A 19,341-nucleotide genomic window follows, 5' to 3' on the forward strand; every position below is an offset into this window, starting at 1 on the left:
CTCTATTTTCTTCTTTATTAGTCTAGCTAAGAGTTTATCTGTTTTATTAATTTTTTCAAAAAGCCAGCTCTTAGATTCACTGATCTTTTTGAAGGGTTTTTTTGGTCTCAGTCTCCTTCAGCTTTGATTTTGGTTATTGTCTTCTACTAGCTTTGGGCTTGGTTTGCTTTTGGTTCTCTAGTTCTTTTAGTCATGATGTTAGGTTGTTAAATTGAGATCTTTCTAACTTTTTGATGTGGGCATTTAATGCTATAAATTTCCCTCTTAATACTGCCCTTAGCTGTGTCCCAGAGATTCTGGTATCTTTATTCTCATTAGTTTCAAATAACTTCTTGATTTCTGCCTTAATTTCATAATTTACTCAAAAATCATTCAGGAGCAGGTTATTCAATTTTCAATTTCCATGTAATTGTATGGTTTTGGGTGAATTTCTTAGTCTTCATTTCTAATTTGATTGTGCTGTAGTCCAAGAGATTGTTATGAATTCAGTTATTTCGCATTTGCTGTGGAATGTTTTATTTCTGATTATGTGATTGATTTTAGAATATGTGCCATGTGGCGATGAGAATAATGTATATTCTGCTGTTTTGGAATGGAGAGTTCTGTAGATGTCTGTCAGATTCTTTTGATCCCATGTTGAGTTCAGGTCCTGAATATCTTTATTTATTTTCTCTCTTGATGATCTGTCTAGTATTTTCAGTGGGGTATTAGAATCTCCCACCATTATTGTGTGGGAGTCTAAGTCTCTTTGAAGGTCTCTAAGAACTTACTTTATGAATCTGGGTGCTCCTGTGTTGGGTGCGTATATATTTAGGATAGTTAGGTCTTATTGTTGAATTGAATCCTTTACCATTATGTAATGCCTTTCTTTGTCTTTTTAAATCTTTGCTGTTTTAAAGTCTGTTTTGTGTGAAACTAGGATTGCAACACCTGATTTTTTTTTTCTGTTTTTCCATTTGCTTAGTGGATTTTCCTCTATCCCTTTATTTTGAGTCTATGTGTGTCACTGCATGTGAGATGGGTCTCTTGAAGACAGCATACCAATGGATCTTAGTTCTTTATCCAGCTTGCCACTCTGTCCCTTTTAACTGGGGCATTTAGCCCATTTACATTCAAGGTTAGTATTGATATGTGTAGATTTGATCCTGTCATCATGATGGTAACTGGTTATTTTGCAGACTTGTTTATGTGGTTGCCTTATAGTGTAACTAGTCTGTGTACTTCAGTGTGTTTTTGTGGTGGCTGACTCTGGTGTTTCATTTCCATATTTAGTGCTTTCCTCAGGAGCTCTTGTAAGGGAGGTCTTGTGGTAATGAACTCCCTCAGCATTTGCTTATCTGAAAAGGATCTTATTTCTCCTTTGCTTATAAAGCTTAGTTTGGCTGGATATGAAATTCTGGGTTGGAATTTCTTTTCTGTAAAAGTTTTGAATATTGGTCCCCAGTCTCTTCTGCTTGTAGGGTTTCTGCTGAGAGGTCCACTGTTAGTCTGATGGGTATCCCTTTGTAGGTGATCTGACCTTTCTCACTAGCTGTCTATAACATTTTTCCCTTTCATTTCAACCTTGGAGAATCTGAAAATTATGTGTCTTGGGGATGATCTTCTTGTGAAGCATCTTACTGGGGATCTCTGCACTTCCTGAATTTGAATGTCAGCCTCTCTAGGTAGGTTGGGGAAGTTCTCATAAATGATATCCTGAAATATGTTTTCCAAATTGGTTCCATTCTCCTCATCTCTTTCAAGGACTCTAATGAGTCATAGACTTGGTCTCTTTACATAATTAAATATTTTTCAGAGGTTTTGTTCTTTCTTTTTCATTATTTTTTTCTTTATTCTTGTCTGACTGTCTTATTTTAGAAAGCCAGTCTTCAGTCTCCGAGATTCCTTCTTCTGTTTGGTCTATTCTGCTATTAATATTTGTGATAGCATTATGAAATTCTTGTAGTGTGTTTTTCAGCTCTATCAGGTCACTTAGGTTCTTTTCTATACTGGCTATTTTGTCTGTCAGCTCCTGTATTGTTTTATCATGATTCTTGGCTTCCTTGGACTGGGTTTTAACATACTTCTGTAGCTTAATGACCTTCCTTCCCATACTCTGAATTCTATTTCTGTCATTTAAGCCATTTCAGCCCAGTTCAGAATCATTGCTGGGGACGTGATGTGGTCATTTGGAAGAAAGAAGGCACTTTGGCTTTTGGGGTTATCAGGGTTTTGTGCTGGTTCTTCCTCATCTTTATGGGCTTATGCTCCTTCAATCTTTGAGCTGCTGACCTTTGGATGGTTTTTTTTTTCTTTTATCCTATTTGATGATCTTGAGGGTTTGATTGTTATATTAGGTGGATTCATCTGACTAGCTTCATTTCTGGAAGATTTGAAGGGCCAACACTCTGCTCCCAACTCCTGGACTGTGTGCTGTAACTCTAGAGGACTTGTATCAGGCCCCAGTTTTGTTCTCTGGCCCCTCGAGGTTAGGAATCCACTGTGCTGGGGGTGCCAAGGTGCTCCCAGACTGCTGGTCACTATACTCGGATGGGTTATGTCAGCCAAAGTGGTCAGTAGTGCAGTGATAGCAGGATCCATTCTTGTTTGTGCATGCCAGCAGCAGCAGTAGTAGCAGTGCAGTGGGGTGCAACTCATCAGCTGCAGCAGAGTGCTCATGAGTCCTGGGGTGCTTGCCTCCCTGCAGGCATTCACTACAGTGGCAGAGACAGTGTAGCTGCGGGGAGATAGGGGGCCCCTGCTGATGGCTGTGTGTTTGGTCTCACTGGTGGTGGTGTTGGCTCAGGAGCAGAGTGCTAGTTGGCACAGATCTGTGTCCAATTTACCATTTAAAGCATATAATTCAGAGACCTCTTATATAATCAGATATGTGCAACATTCACCAAAGTTAAATTTAGAAATTTTCATCACCTCACAAATAATCTTGTACTTTTTAGCTATGACCTCTTTATCTCTCTATTGTATTTACTCATATTTTTGCTTTATTATGTTCTTTCTTCCTGACATTCTATGATTTCTTCTTCTTTCATTTCCTTTTTGTATACAACTTCTAAAATCATTCTTTTAGGGTAGCTCTGCTGGTGACACATTCTTTTATTTTTTTCATGGAAGAATGTCTTGATTTCTCCTTCATTCCTAAAGGCTATTTTTGCTGGATACAGAATTCTGGGTTGACAGTTCTTTCCACAGTTGAAAAATGTTATGTCACTTCCTTCTGGCCTCTGTGATTTCTGGTGCGAAATCTGCTGTAATTCAAATTGGTTTTCCTATATATGTAAGGTATTTCTTTCTTGGTGTCTTCAAGATTTTTCTGTCTGCAGAATGAGCAGGATTGGGGAAAAAAACATTTTTCTGTTTTCAGAAGTTTTACTATGACATGTTTTTGCGTGGATTTCTTTGCATTTATCCTTTTTTGAGTTCTCTCAGCTTCTCAATTCTGTAGTTTTATATCTTTTGCCAAATTTAGGATTTTTCAGCCATCAGTTACTTGAATCTGTGCCTTCTTTCTCCTCTCCTTCCATAACAAAAGATATGACATCTTTTGTTATAGTCTCATAAGCCCCTGAGGTTCTATTTATTTCTATTTTCAATCTGTTTTCTCCCTTTTGTTCAGATTGAGTAACTTTAGCTTTCTGTTTTTCAGTTCACTGATTAGTTTTTCTGTTCTCCCATCCACTCTTAAATTCCACTGAACTCTTCACTTTGGTTATTGTGCTTTTAGTTCTTAAATTTCCATTTGAGTCTTTCTTATATCTTATATTCCTTTGCTCAGACTTTCTATTTCTTACATTTTTTCCAGGCATGTTTGTAATTGTTTATTGAAGCATTTGTATGACAGAGGCTTTAAAATGCTTGTCATATAATTTTAACTTCTGTGTTATGTTGGTGTGGTGAATGTTGGTTGTGGTTTCTTGCTCAGTTTGAGATCTTATTTTTTGGTGTTACGAGCCATTTTTTATTGAAATATGGACATGTTAGGTATTATGCTTTAAGATTCTGGATCTTCACTATTTCCAGGTGGCCACTGGGGTCTAGATTCTGCTACCAGTCTCCACTGACTCCATTGTTTCCCATGGAAGCGGGAGAGGCTATTCTGTAGGCCTCTGCTGATATCATTCTGGGTTGGAGGGAAAAGGAATCCTTGCTACTACTCCTAACATGGCCTCCAGTGACACTGCGAGGACATGGCCTGGTTACTACTGAGTACTGGTGAAAGTCCTGACTCTCTACTAGACCTCCTTTGATATTACATCAGGGAGGAGAAGAATATTACACCTTGATGGGCAGAGAAGTCCAGGATCCTCAAATGGGCTCCAGCGACACCACAGTGTATGGTTTCTTGCTGCTTAGAGAGGATTAAAACTCCTGACTCCACAGTTAAAACTCCTGGCTCTTTAGTTAGCTTTCTCTGAGAGTGCACCAGCAGGGGGATTAGGCACTTCATTAAAGCCTTGCAATGGTAGAAGTTTAGGCTTTCCACCCAGCTGTTGCTGGCATGAGTGTTGGAGGGGCCATAGTTTTTTCTGTGGTGTTTGACTTTAGTAAAACAGTTACTGCCTACAAGTTTTCTGTCTCACTAAGCTGCTATTTTCCTTATCTTTTGACTAGATGGAGCAAATTTTTCTTAGGGCTTTTTGTCTGTACTTCTTGGCATTTCCAGATTGCTATCTTCTCCAGAATCCTCTCTGGGATATATGAGGAAAAAAGAAAGCCCATGATATTACTTGGGTCTTGATGTTCCCTAGACAGTTTGCCTTCTTCTCTCCAACTTTCAGGAGCTTCTGATGTTTGTTTAATATACAATGTCCAGGGCTTTTAGTTCTACTTATCAGGAAGAATAGGTAACTGAAGTATATCAACTTCATCTTGCCAGCAGTAGTATAAATTGGTAAAGGATGATGTAAGTGGTCACTAATGTTAGATTTAGAGGAAATGTTACTGAGGTTAAGCCTTCTGTTTTTTGATGTTTCCATCATAAAACTTCTTGTCATGAAATTTAATAAACTTTTTAAGTTTTCATAATAGGGACACCTCTGTTAAGATTCTTTTGAACTTTTTCATTTTAATTCTATTACTTCTAATTCATTTAAAAGTTGTCCCCAATTCAGTTTAAAAAATGAAAATTTAAGAACTTAAAGATTCTCCACAACAAATTATGAAACCGAAGGACAAATATAGTCAGACCATTGTCTAAAATGTTGCATTTGTGTCAATAATTTTATTAATTCCATGATGAGAATTGATCATTAATATGAGTAACCTTCTCAAAACAACCAGTTTTTAAAGAAGATGAATTCAATTACCAAAAGATTTTTATTATTTCTTTTTTGGAGTCTTTTTTCTATCCCTTCTGAATATCTTTATCCATGGCCTTGTTACAGTTCAAGAATCATCTTTTGCCTGGAGTACAGCATTGTTTTGTTCTAATTCTTTTAAATATTGTGCTTTACATATTTTAGTTCTCATATTAATCTTACTTTTACATTTTTTGGTTCATAAGAATAAAAAATGGTTTTTGAATATCAATGTTTTCCTGTCAAATAAATGCTTTCAGTATTTTTAGGCCATATCTGAATGAAAAAAGCCTTTTCAAATATTTATTCCCAAAATGTCCTTCCCCCCCAATGTCTATTGTCTGTCTTCATATATTTTGGAAGAAAGGAACTAAAGATAGAGTGGAGAAAAAAGATAAGCTATGAGTCATTGACAAAAAAAAATTGGGGAAGCAAAATACAAGGCATGCAAACACAAAGCTTCAAATATAACACATTTAAGCAACAATCAGTGGTTTCTAGTTCAAGGTTAAAAAAAAAAGTGTTATTTCCAAATCCAAGAGTTTTCATACAAAGGATACTGGAGCAGTTGAGAAGTTTTTAGCAAATGATGAATGCTGCAAGCAATGCTTTGGGATAACAGACATTGTGTAAAGCACTGATGGCTTACTCTTGCCTAAATTTTGTACAGCGTGAGTTTGAAATTTAAAAGAATAGGGGAAAATTGTGTACACTTTCAGAGCTGCTAAGGGTGATGAACAAAGCATGTTTAATTTAGTATGATGTAATACACAGCTATATAATTAACAAATGTATTCATTTATTGAGGTCAGCAACAGAAATGATTACACAACTAGAAAGCCAGTCCTATGAGAAAAACCCAGAGCCTGGGCACGGTGGCTCATACCTGTAATCCCAGCACTTTGGGAGGCCAAGGTGGGTGGATCACTTGAGCCCAAGAGTTTGATACCAGCCTGGACAACATGGCAAAACACTGTCTGTACTAAAAATACAAAAATTAGCTAGGCATAGTGGTGTGTGCCTGTATTTCCAGCTACGCAGGAGGCTGAGGTGGGAGGATTGCTTGAGACTGGGAGGAAGAGGTTGCAATGAGCTGACATCATGTCACTACACCCCAGCCTAGGCAACAGAGCAAGACCCTGTCTCAACAAAGGAAAAAGAAAAACCCAGAGAAGCAAAGGGAAAAAAGCTGATCTGAAGGCAAAGTAAGAATTATTCAGGTAGATACAAAGATAAGATAGCAACTAATTATTCTCTTTTGTAGAAAGTATAAGAAGAAATGTCCAATGTTATTAAATCTGTTATTATTTATTGAATGCCTGGTATTTTTGAAGCACTTAATATAGGCTATCCTATTTAAATTCCCCATAATAACATGTCTTACAAAATTTTAGAAAATTTAAATAACTTGCACAAGGTTATATAGCTAATGATAAATGACAAAGTAGGATAGGAATCCAAACCTGTTGGACTCTATTTTCCCACTTCTTTTTTAAATATAGCTTTTGTTTCTAGGAATACATTCTCCTTAAAAAGGATTAAAATGTTAGAAGAAAGGCTATAGTTCCTTTTATACCACCTTCTAGCATGTTGTTCTCTCTCATTACTCTCACCGCTTATTAATGGTACACACAAACACAAACCCCTGTGGGTGGAAGAATATTATGTAAATGTAGTATATGTATCATTTTGCAACTAATTTACTTATTCAACAATCTGTCTTGTAGATTTTTCATATTGGTGCAAATTGGCCTGCTAATTATTTTTAACTGCTGCAAAATATCCCACAGTTTGGCCATACCTTAATTTATTTAGCCATGCTACAACTGGTGAACATATAAGTGGTTTCCAGTTTTTTCAATATTAAAAGTAATGTTGTAGGAAACATAATAAACAAACCCTTTGCACCAAGAAGTAGAATTACTGGGTCATGAAATAAAATCTGTGCTCTTTCTGTTACATAATACGTTCTCTTAATAACTATGAACACAACTAATAGTAATAATATCTTATAGTTGAAATAATTTTATACTGTTTTATGGATTCTTACTCCTTCATGAGGTTGGATGAGTAAATGTTGAATTTTTCCTTATTGGAAGCCCCAAATTTGCATATTAGGTCCCCTCAAAAACTTGGCTGTAACTTAAACTGCACACACGAGGGATAAAATTCCAAGGAGCACAGCTGGGAAACAATTAGAATGCTTATAAGCTGAGTAGAGATTTCAACATCTGTCCACTATAGCAGCTGCCCAATTCCCACAACTGCCAAACTTTAGGAGTAAAGACCACATCTATAACTAAGAACTAAAACAAAGCTGGACTAAAGGCAAGACCTAGATCTAAGGACAAAATTGAAATAAATATACTCTAACTTAAAGTATAAAACAAAGTGTCATGAGTTCAAGATGATCCACCAGTAATTTAACTGACAGAACAAAACACTTTTCAGAGGAAAGTAATAAAATTCAGAGTTTTCAACATGTGCACAATGGTTAGTAATAAAACATTACTCAATGTGAGGAAAAAGAAAAATATTGGCCGGGCATGGTGGCTCATGCCTGTAAACCCAGCACTTTGGGAGTCCAAGGTGGGCAGATCACTGGAGGTCAGGAGTTTGAGACCAGCCTGGCCAACGTGTTGAAACCCCGTCTCTACTAAAAATACAAAAATTAGCCGGGCGTGGTGGTGGGGGCCTGTAATCCCAACTATTCAGGAGGCTGAGGCTGGAGAATTGCTTGAACCTGGGAGGCGGAGGTTGCAGTGAGCTGAGATGGTGCCATTGCACTCCAGCCTGGGCAACAACAGTGAAACTCCATCTCAAAAAAAAAAAAAAAAAAAAAGAAAGAAAGAAAAAGAAAAATATTATCCATAGCTAAAAGTAGAATCAACCAATAAAAATAGCGACAGTTGACTCAGAAGTTGTTAGACAAGGACTAGAAAACTGTAAGTATGTTACACATTCTACAGGATGTTTATAGTGGATATACAAACATCCTTTTCATTTTATAATTAAAGGAAGTGTATAATGATTGATATTGTGGGTAAAGAGAGAGGATTTTAATCACATAAAACAACCAAATGGAAATCTTAATACTGAAAAAATAAGTTGAATTTTTAAAATGTATTGATAAACAACAGTTGGTGGACTTTGTTTCCAATAGACTTGCACTATAAAAAATGCTAAAGAAAGTTTTGTTTTGTTTTATTTTTAGAGTTGGAGTCTTGCCCCTGCCCAGACTGGAGTGCAGTGGCACAATCTCAGCTCACTGTAGCCTCTGCGTCCTGGGCTCCAGCAATTCTCCTGCCTCAGCCTCCCCAGTATCTGGGACTATAGGCATGCACTACCATACCCTGGTAATTTTTTGTATTTTTAGTAGAGATGGGGTTTCGCCATGCTGACCAGGCTGGTCTCGCACTCCTGACTTCAGGTGGTCTGCCCACCTCAGCCTCCCAAAGTGCTGGGATTAAGGCATGAGCCACTATGCCCAGCCTAAAGGAAGTTTTTAAAGCTGAAAGGAAATGATACTGGGAAGGACTAGAAATGGAAAATATATACATAAAGAGATGAGTCTTTTTTTCTTTTGAGTAATTCAAAAGTCATTTGACACTTTAAATACAAAACAATAATGGATTTTGGGTTTTATAAGATGTAGAGTAAGATATATATCAAGAATAGCCTTTTGTTGTAAGGTTCTTATATTTTTACATGTACTGATATGTTAATTGAAGACAGATTGTGATAAGTTAAGAGAATATATTAAAATTCCTAGAGCAACTTAGAAAAATACATAAAGGTATAGGCATAGCTAGAAGGACAAAGGAAGAAATAAAATGGAACAACAAAAAATACTCAACCCAGAAGAAGACAGAAAATGAAGAAAGTAAAAGGACAAAAGGGATTAATAGATGACAAACATTATGATGGTAGATTTTAACCCCAAAATATCATTAGTTACATTAAATGTAAATGAACTAAGCATTCCAATTAAAAGGGGGAAAATTATTAGACTGAATAAAATCAAGTGGCAAGCATAACCTCTTCACAAGAGATGCACTTCTAATATAAAGCCACACTTAGTTTGAAAGTTAAAAAAAGGAAAAAGATAAACTATGAATACACCAGTCTTTAAAAAGTTGGTGTAACTGTGTTAATATCAAGTAGATTTCAAGATAAGAACTACTAACCAAGTTAAACAGGGTCAGTCAATTCACCAAGAAGGAATAACAATTCTCCATGTATATTTACATAATGTAGCTTCAAAATACATGAGCAAAACAAACAGAACGAAAGGAAAAAAAGAGACATCTATAGTCATATCAGAGATCTTAACTTTTTTGAGTAATTGATAGTACAATACAGAATATCAGTAAACATATAGAAGATGTGAAGAACTTATCCATCAACTTAATTAACATTTATAAAGTGCTGCACATAACAACTACTGATTACGCTTTAAGTGTACATGAAACATTCACCAAGACACACAATATACTAGATTATATATTTCAAAGTTGAAATTCTATTATCACAGCAGAATTCCATTAGAAATCAATAACAGTGAGATAGCTAGAAAATACATAAGCTTTTGGAAATTGAGCATTATACTTCTAAATAACCCATGAGTCAAAGAAGAAATCACGAGAAAAATTAGAATATATTTGAAATTGAAGGATAATGAAAACACAACATATGGAAAATTATGGGGTGAAGCTAAAGCAGTGTTTACAGGAAAATTAAGTTTTTAATGCCTATAATAGAAAAGAGAAAAAGATTTGAAATCAACTATCTAAGCTTCTACCATCACAGACTAGAAAAATAAATTCAGCAAAAAGTGAATAGAAGGAATTAAATGATAACAGAAATCAATGAAATAGAAAAATGAGAAAAAAATCAATAAAGTCAAAAGTTGAAAAGAGTAATAAAATTGAGAAACCCATAGCAATACTGATCAAGAAAAGAGAGAGATTAGTAGGGACATTACTCCAGGTTCTGTAGACTTAAAAGGGTGATGCAGGCCTATTATGAAAAACTTTATGCCACTTAGACAAACAGACAAATTCCTTGGAAAAAAAAAAAAAACATAACACAAGAGGAAATTGCATCCATGTTTAACCTTATGATCTATTTCAAATTAAGCTTTATGAATGGTGTAGGTAGGAATCAATGAAATTGAATTCATAATTAAAAACTCTTCCCATAAATAAGACTCCAACGGACACATTTTCATTAGTGAATTCTAATCATATATTTAAGGAAAAAATAATGCCCAATCTAAACAGACTATTTCAGAAAATAGAAGGGGAAACTCCTCCCAACTCATTTTAGGAGGTGAACATAACCCTGATACAAAAAGAAAAAAAATCAGCAGGAATCCTATCAGAAAAGAAATCACAGACCAATGTCCCTCATGAGTATAGATGCAAGTCTCTTAACAAAATACTTGCAAATTAAATTTAGCAATATAGCAAAAGTCTAGTACATTACAACCAAGCGAGATTATCCTAAGAATACAAGGCTGGTTCAACTTTCAAAAATCAAATGATGTAATTTACTGTAGTGACAAAATGACAGAAGTAAAAAAGATGTAACCAACTTAATAGTTTCAGAAACAGCATTAGACAAAATTCAACACTCTCAACAAATTTTCAGAGGGTAACAAATTTTCTGAGAGTAACATCTCAGCAAACTAAGAATAGAAGGAAACTTTGTCAACTTGATAAAGGGAATTTATTTTTAAAAAACAACCTTATAGCTAACAACATATCATACTTACTGGTGAAATGTTGGATGCTTTCTCCCCTAAGATTGGGAACAAGACAAAGATGTCTGGTATCACCTCCTTTATGCATCATTATTCTGGAAGTCCTAATCAATGTTATAAGAAAAAAATAAATACAAGGCATAAAGATTGGAAAGAAAAAAGTAAAACTGTCATTATTCACAGATAGCATAATTGTTTATGTAGAAGATCTTAAGGAATAGAAAAGACTAATAGAACCAGTAAGTGAATTTAGAAAGCTCATAGCATAAAAGGTCAAAATACAAAAATCAGTTACATGTTTATGTAGTTTCTGTGTAGTAGCAATAAACAACGAGGAAGTAAAATGAATAAAACAAAACTTTATTCATTAACACTAAATGACATAAAATACTTGCTAATGAATTTTGTGAAAAAATGTGCAAAACTACAATAAAAATTGCTGAGAAATTAAAGATACTAAATAAATGGAATGATATTCTATGTTCATAGTTTAGAAAACACAATATTATTAGTGTCAACTTTCCCTTTGAATGATGTATAGGTTCAACATTGTTCTATAAAAATCCCACTAAGTATTTTTTCCAGGAATTGATAAGCTAATTTTAAAATTTACATGAAAATGCAAAGGATCTAGTAGCCAAAACAACCTTATAAAAGAAGAATAAATTTGTAGGACCTAATCTACCTGATGTTAAGATTTATTAAAAAGCTATACTTATCAAGTAACTGTAGTATTGGTAAAAGAATAAATAGACCAATGGAACAGAATGGAGTTCAGAAATTAATCCTATTTTGTCAATTTGACAAAGTTTTCAAGGCAATTCAATGAAGAAAGGAAAGTCTTATCAACAAGTGGTGATAAAACAACTGGATATCGGTGAGGAAACAATGAACCTGTATCTCCACCTCACAACAAACACAAAAATTCATCTGAAATGGATCATAGATCTCAATGTGAAAGTTAAAACTCTAAACCTTCCAGAAGAAACTATAGGAGGAGATCTTCATTATGTTGGGTTAGCAAAGATTTCTTGGTACACAAACTTCGCTAACCATAAGTGAAAAATATTGATATGTTAGACCTCAAACTTTGAAACTTTTACTCTTTGAAAGACACCATTAAGAAAATGAAAAGGGCTGGGCACAGTGGCTCATGCCTATAATCCCAGCACTTTGGGAGGCCGAGGCAGGAGAATGTCTTGAGCCCAGGAGTTGAAGACCAGCCTGGGTAATACAGTAAGATCTTGTCTGTACAAATAAAAAATTAGGTGTGATGGCGCACCCCTGTGGTCCTAGCTACTCAGGAGGCTGAGGTGGGAGGATCACTTGAGTCCAGGAGGTCGAGGCTGTAGTGATCTGTGATCATGCCACTGCAGTACAGCCTCAGCAACAAAGTGAGACCTCCCCACTTCAACAACAACAACAAAAGAAAATGAGAAAATCACAAAAGTAAAAATATTTACAACACATGTATATGCACAAAGGACTTGTATCCAGGACGTATAAAGAAAGAATTCCTATCAGCCAATAATAAAGTCATACAGTCATTTTTAAAAAAATGGGCTAAAGATTTGAACAGAACTTAACAGAGGAAGACATAGTATGACCAATAAACACATGAAAAGATGTATAACACCCTTAACACCAAGGAAACAAATCAAAACCACAATGAGATACTATTCACACGTTTTTACCCCTAGAATGATTAAAGTTCCAATGAATATTAATACCAAATGTTGCTAAGGATATGAAACAACAGTCAAGATCATGCACTGCTGGGGAGATTATAAGATAGTGCAACTGCTTTGGAAAAACAGTTTGAGAGTTTCCTAAAAAGTTAGCATATACCTACTGTACAAACAATTCTCCACCTAGGTGTTTACTCAAGAAAAATGAAAAAAATGTGCCTTAAAAAACTTGCAAAACTTGTATATGAATTCTTATAGTAGCTTTATTGACAAAAGCCTCTAAATAGAAACATCACAAATATCCCTAGAAAGGAGAATGGAAAAATAAATTGTGGTATGTTTATATAATGGAATACTGCACATACTACCTGTGAATAGATAACTTGTCCAGCCCTATTATTCTATCATTTAATCAGTCCATTTAAAAGTAGATGTTTTGCTATAATGAGATGCCACTTCACATCCACGAGCATGGTGTTAAAGCAAACTAAATATGGCCTGAGAAGAACTCCATACTTCTTAGACAAGATTGAAAACCCAACTTACGAGTATGTGTCTGTAACAACAGCTGAATGTTGGACAATCCCAGCGGCCATACTTCAGCCACTCCTAGACTGCTGAGTGTTCAAACTGTGTTCAAATAAGGCAAACGCAGCGCTGTAGCCAATCCTGCTGTTTCTGTACCTCACTTCCAATTCCTATACCTCACTTTACTTTTTTTGTCTATACATTTCTTCTGACCCCGAGGCACCCCTGGAGTCTCTGAATCTGCTCTGATTCTGGGGAGTGCCCAATTTGTGAATCATTCATTGCTCAATTAAACTCTTTAAATTTAATTTGGCTGAAGTTTTTATTTTAACGATGGCCATGACCAAAAACATAGATAATAAGTATTTTCAAGGATGTGAAGAAATTGGAACCTTCACACATTACTGGTGTGTAAAGTTACACTGGAATGTAAAATTATACAGTCGTTTTGAAAAACAGCTTGGCAGTTCCTGAAATGGTTAAACATGGACTTACCATATGATCCAGTAATTCTACTCCTCACTGTATACCTGAGAAGTGAAAACATATATTCACACAAAATCTTGCAGACAAGTGTTTATGGCAGTATTATTTATAATAGCCAGAAAGTGGAACCAACTCAATAGGGAATGACTGCTGATGGGTACCAGTTGATGAACATGTTTTAAAATTGATTGTGATTATAGTTGTGAAACAGAGTAGGAATGGAATTTAGCCCTCACCATGATTTGGCCCCCACCCCTACTAATACATTTTTTCCATACCCACCCATTACCAGACCTTGCAGAACCCCATCCATTGGGGTCATCCCTGCTGACCACAAGATACCTCTTGAAACAGAGATAAGCAGCATCCCACTGTAAACCTTACTCAAGGGAGTTAGCCTTATTGCAGGCCTGTGCACAAGACCAGAAGAATGGCTGATCTTTACCCCATGCCTCATTATAATACTAAAAGCCTCACCCAGGGAAGAGCTTATCCATCATATTTTGATCATGCAATGTACATGCTAGCATGATTTCTCACTGTGCCTGCACACTCTGCACTCCACCATGCACTGTAATGATACTCCCATACCCCATGCACATTCCTGTCACCTTTCCTAAAAACACCACAAAGACCTGCCCTTGGAAAGCCAGCCAGCTAACTCTTGCTCCTGCACTGTCTCCATTGTGTTCAAACATAAGCCCCCAATAAAAGCCTTGTTTGGGAAACTTGCTCAGCCTCGTGTCAATTTCTATTACATGAGAGCCCAAGAACCTGTGGTCGGTAACAGTTGTACAACTCTGTGAATATACTAAAAGCCATTGAGTTGTACACTTTAAAGGATGAATTATATGGTATGTGAATTACATTTCCATAAAACTGTTTTTTAAAAAGATTGAGTGTTCTTGTGGCCCAACACCAAGACCAATGAAGCACTTTCCACTGTGCTTCATTGCCTTCCAGTGTATCCTCGCCTGGCTCAGCATAAATGATGGTTTATTTAATAGCAAGGAAATGGACTACATGATCTCCTGGATCTTTTAGACCGAATGATCTATGTTTCAGTGAATCACAGGATACAGGAAATGGGAAATGGAACCATTTTTCTTAACTGATGTTAAAAGAAAAACTTTAAATAAATTTGATAAATTTAAAACTTTAGACAAATGTAAATTTCATAAAATTAAATTTGACAGAGCTTAATAGAAGAATGATGAGAGAACCAGCAGCCCTCAGAACCAGCAGAGGTTCAGAGAGCTCCACTTCACAAAGTGGGCAGGCAACATTTATGGACAGGAAATGGAAATGAGGTGCAGAAAGAGTTTGATTGGTTACAGCTCAATGTCTGTTTTATTTGAATATGGTGTGGTCAGCGGACCACCTGTGATTGACCAAAGCTGGCTGCTGTGGTGGACTGAGTCTCAGCTATTGTTACAAAAATGTACTCCTAGTTAGGCTTTCAGTTAGTTTAAATACTGTTAGGTTGTGGTTCCTCACATAGGGACTCAAAGTAGAGTCCCCCAGGACAAATTTAGTTTAACACTGGTAACTCTCTTAACAAGAAGACATTCCATTATGGATACTTCACTTCAGCTCAACTCCCAAACTCTATCACCTGCTAGCTATGAAACTTTGGTCAAATTACTTGAACTCTTTTATCTTTGGTTTCTTCACACAAAAATGAGGATAATAATACCCGTATCATATGGTGTTATAAGAATTTAATTATATGCAGAAAGCTCTCAGCACAGTATCTAACATGTAATAAGTGTTGAATAAATAGTTATACAATTACTGTTTATTTTATCATAGTTATTTATAGTGTATAGTTTCTAATTAAGTGCTTTCCTCTTTAGAGCAGTCAAAATATTATTTATGGCTGCTTACTATTTATACTTCACAAGCCCTGTTGATGTGTGCTCTTCTTTCAATAGGTACAACATAAGAGATATGACGCAATTCTTAAGCGTTTGCATTGTCAGGTGAACAAGCTTCAGGCAAATAGACGACAGTGGCAATGGAACATTCAACAACTGGAAAAAACTGCAGCCGAATTAAGAAAATGCATTGGAATGCAAGAATAACATTGCCATAGGGCAGTGTGGAACACAGACCATGACAACAAAAATTACGGGACAGAACATTAAGAAAATCTTTTGGATTCTTAATAACAAGCATCCACTATCAGAGGCCTGTCTTAATGACAGATGTCTTTGTTGTTGTTGTCGTTGTTGTTTTTAAATCAGTCATCCATTTGTTAAAATGCCTTCTAACCCTACACTTGATAGCAGTAGACAGACAATAGGAATGCCTACAGAAAAATAGTGCAAGAGTCTCTATGACTATTGGGAGTGTGTAAAATGTATTATACTCATGAATACCTGTTTATGTTGCATTTGCTACCTTATAAAGTAAAAATTTAGAAGGGAAAAAACACTTGAATTTTCAATGATTTAAATTGTTAAGATATTTTCAAATGTTTGTCTGTTTCAAACTTTTTATTGGAAGTTTTTTTTTACAACTGCCTTCACAGTAGCCCATAAATATTGATATTTATAATAATGTTTTTGTACGTTCAATGCTTCAAATATTTTACTCCATTTTCTCTTCTGTCCAGAAGGTAACAATCATTTTTCTTTGTTATAAAATAACATATTTTAGAGTGATACAATGAATAAAATATTTTGTTCACTTTTCTTTCTATAAATTATTCATATTCTGTAACTAAATTAAAGTTATAACATCATGTAACTCTTAAGAGTATTACTCAGTATAGACTAACATATTTTTTCTCACTGAAAGGCAAAATGTCAAAAATCAAATGGTAACTTGTCCCTTTCAGATAAAAGTGCTCCCCTTTTTCATGGTTCCATTGAGTCAAATACTTAGAAACAAAAACAAATAGGAAATATGGTTTTAAAATATTCATTTGTTAATACCACACATCTACAGCCATCTGATCTTTGACAAACCTGACAAAAACAAGAAATGGGGAAAGGATTCCCTATTTAATAAATGGTGCTGGGAAAATTGGCTAGCCATAAGTAGAAAGCTGAAACTGGATCCTTTCCTTACTCCTTATATGAAAATTAATTCAAGATGGATTAGAGACTTAAATGTGAGACCTAATACCATAAAAACCCTAGAGGAAAACCTAGGTAGTACCATTCAGGACATAGGCATGGGCAAAGACTTCATGTCTAAAACACCAAAAGCAATGGCAGCAAAAGCCAAAATTGACAAATGGGATCTAATTAAACTAAAAAGCTTCTGCACAGCAAAAGAAACTACCATCAGAGTGAACAGGCAACCTACAGAATGGGAGAAAATTTTTGCAATCTACTCTCTGACAAAGGGCTAATATCCAGAACCTACAAAGAACTCAAACAAATTTACAAGAAAAAAACAAACAACCCCATCCAAAAGTGGGCAAAGGATATGAACAGACATTTCTCAAGACATTCATACAGCCAACAGACACATGAAAAAATGCTCATCATCACTGGCCATCAGATAAATGCAAATCAAAACCACAATGAGATACCATCTCACACCAGTTAGAATGGCGATCATTAAAAAGTCAGGAAACAACAGGTGCTGGAGAGGATGTGGAGAAATAGGAACACTTTTACACTGTTGGTGGGATTGTAAACTAGTTCAACCATTATGGAAAACAGTATGGCGATTCCTCAAGGATCTAGAACTAGATATACCATATGACCCAGCCATCCCATTACTGGGTATATACCCAAAGGATTATAAATCATGCTGCTATAAAGACACATGCACACGTATGTTTATTGCGGCACTATTCACAATAGCAAAGACTTGGAATCAACCCAAATGTCCATCAGTGACAGATTGGATTAAGAAAATGTGGCACATATACACCATGGAATACTATGCAGCCATAAAAAGGATGAGTTTGTGTCCTTTGTAGGGACATGGATGCAGCTGGAAACCATCATTCTTAGCAAACTATCACAAGAACAGAAAACCAAACACCGCATGTTCTCACTCATAGGTGGGAACTGAACAATGAGATCACTTGGACTCGGGAAGGGGGACATCACACACCGGGGCCTATCATGGGGAAGGGGGAGGGGGGAGGGATTGCATTGGGAGTTATACCTGATGTAAATGGTGAGTTGATGGGTGCTGACGAGTTGATGGGTGCAGCACAGCAACATGACACAAGTATACATATGTAACAAACCTGCACATTATGCACATGTACCCTAGAACTTAAAGTATAATAATAATAAAAAATAAAAAAATAATAAAAAAATATTCATTTGTAGGATTAAATAATTTCAAACAGACAGCATCAAAAAAAAATGTAAATCCATTTTCTCCTTACCTTTTTATGTGCCTAAAATTCAGTAAGTGGAGCTGATACAAAACCTGATATTAATAATCTTATTATGTCTAACAGTAATAGTTTTATGATGGCTTAGCATGGCTTACTATGGCTAACACTTCAAACAGCTTATCCTGTAACACAATCAGCTTTGGTCCATGACTCAGAAACAGCTACAGTGAAAATGGTGAAACCTACAGATTGTGGGGAGTACACAGTATACTCAGCTGAAGACAAGTCAGAACCAAATGCTGATTATATAAATAGATTTTAATGTAACTTGCATATTAAAAAGTTATTATACTTTGTAAGTTTAGTTATCGCTTATAAAAAATTCTAGTTTTCTAAACTGTTTTAAAGTTTATATTGGGATTCAAAACATTTGTAAATGATAACACCTTGAGTTATAGATTTGAAAGTTTGCTTTTAAATTCCGATATGAAGAAAATAGGTGTAATCTGCTTAAGATAATGTGCTCTGCTTGTAAGTTTTAATGTAGTTTTCTAAAATATCCTTGATAATCCATATACCTATTTTACATTTTATGACAGTCAAAAATTATTTGAAAAAGAAACCTTTTTTCCCTGTTTTTTCTTATCTTGGAAACTATTTCAGATAATAGAGGCTTTCAGATTAATGAAGAACTAAAATTTGAGATATCCAAAGCCTGATGATTTAGTGGATATGGTATTTCAACACAATCACAAACTCTAAAATTAGAAAATTGAAGTTATTTTTAATTTTAGTTCTGCATAATTGAACCTAGCTTAGAATATGAGCCCTTTTGCTTAGTGGCATTTCACACACATACTTCTGGTTTAAAACTCAGTCTCTTTGGGATAAATATTCTGTTCAAAATTCTCCTCTTCCTCATTTTTTTTCTCCATGGAAGTGTTCTAAGTTCCGGCGGACTTGTGTCATCAGGGACACTGCTCTGCACCAAATGTCGTTTTCTGATCTCACTGGCCTCTGCAGAGATCTAATCCATTCTTCCTGGTGTTGAGGATCATCGTGAGTCTGCGCTGTACCTGCAATTGTTTAGTCAATACGGTCAGCTTCATTGTCCAATCACAAGACCTCTTCTAGCCCTATTTCATTTTCTGTCTGCATGGTGGTCAATTTTTATCTCTTTGGGAGCTGTTATTCTACCCATGCATTCTTCCCCACTCCTCGATTTCAGTATAAATGGATTCTTTCAAGGTTCTCAGTGCTTTTAATGGC

At 35.6% G+C, this 19,341-nt stretch overlaps 1 protein-coding gene across 34 annotated transcripts in view; it reads left to right on the top strand.

Annotated features, from left to right (window-relative positions):
- Nucleotides 1-16,412, top strand: part of LOC105491709 (coiled-coil domain containing 122) — a 101,116-nt gene extending 84,704 nt beyond the window's left edge. For 32 of the 34 annotated variants that reach the window (XM_071081368.1, XM_071081371.1, XM_071081362.1 and 29 more), the window contains one exon: nt 15,695-16,412. In XM_071081368.1, coding sequence (XP_070937469.1) covers nt 15,695-15,844 — 150 coding nt within the window. In that variant the 3' untranslated portion in view covers nt 15,845-16,412. Of the gene's footprint in view, nt 1-6,412; nt 6,515-15,694 lie in introns of all 34 variants that reach the window. The other 2 variants (XM_071081384.1, XM_071081383.1) reach the window with 2 other exon arrangements.
- Nucleotides 16,413-19,341: the final 2,929 nt, after the last annotated feature.

The sequence above is a fragment of the Macaca nemestrina genome, chromosome 16, assembly GCF_043159975.1.
Source record: "Macaca nemestrina isolate mMacNem1 chromosome 16, mMacNem.hap1, whole genome shotgun sequence".
In the NCBI taxonomy this organism is placed as follows: Eukaryota; Metazoa; Chordata; class Mammalia; order Primates; family Cercopithecidae; genus Macaca; species Macaca nemestrina.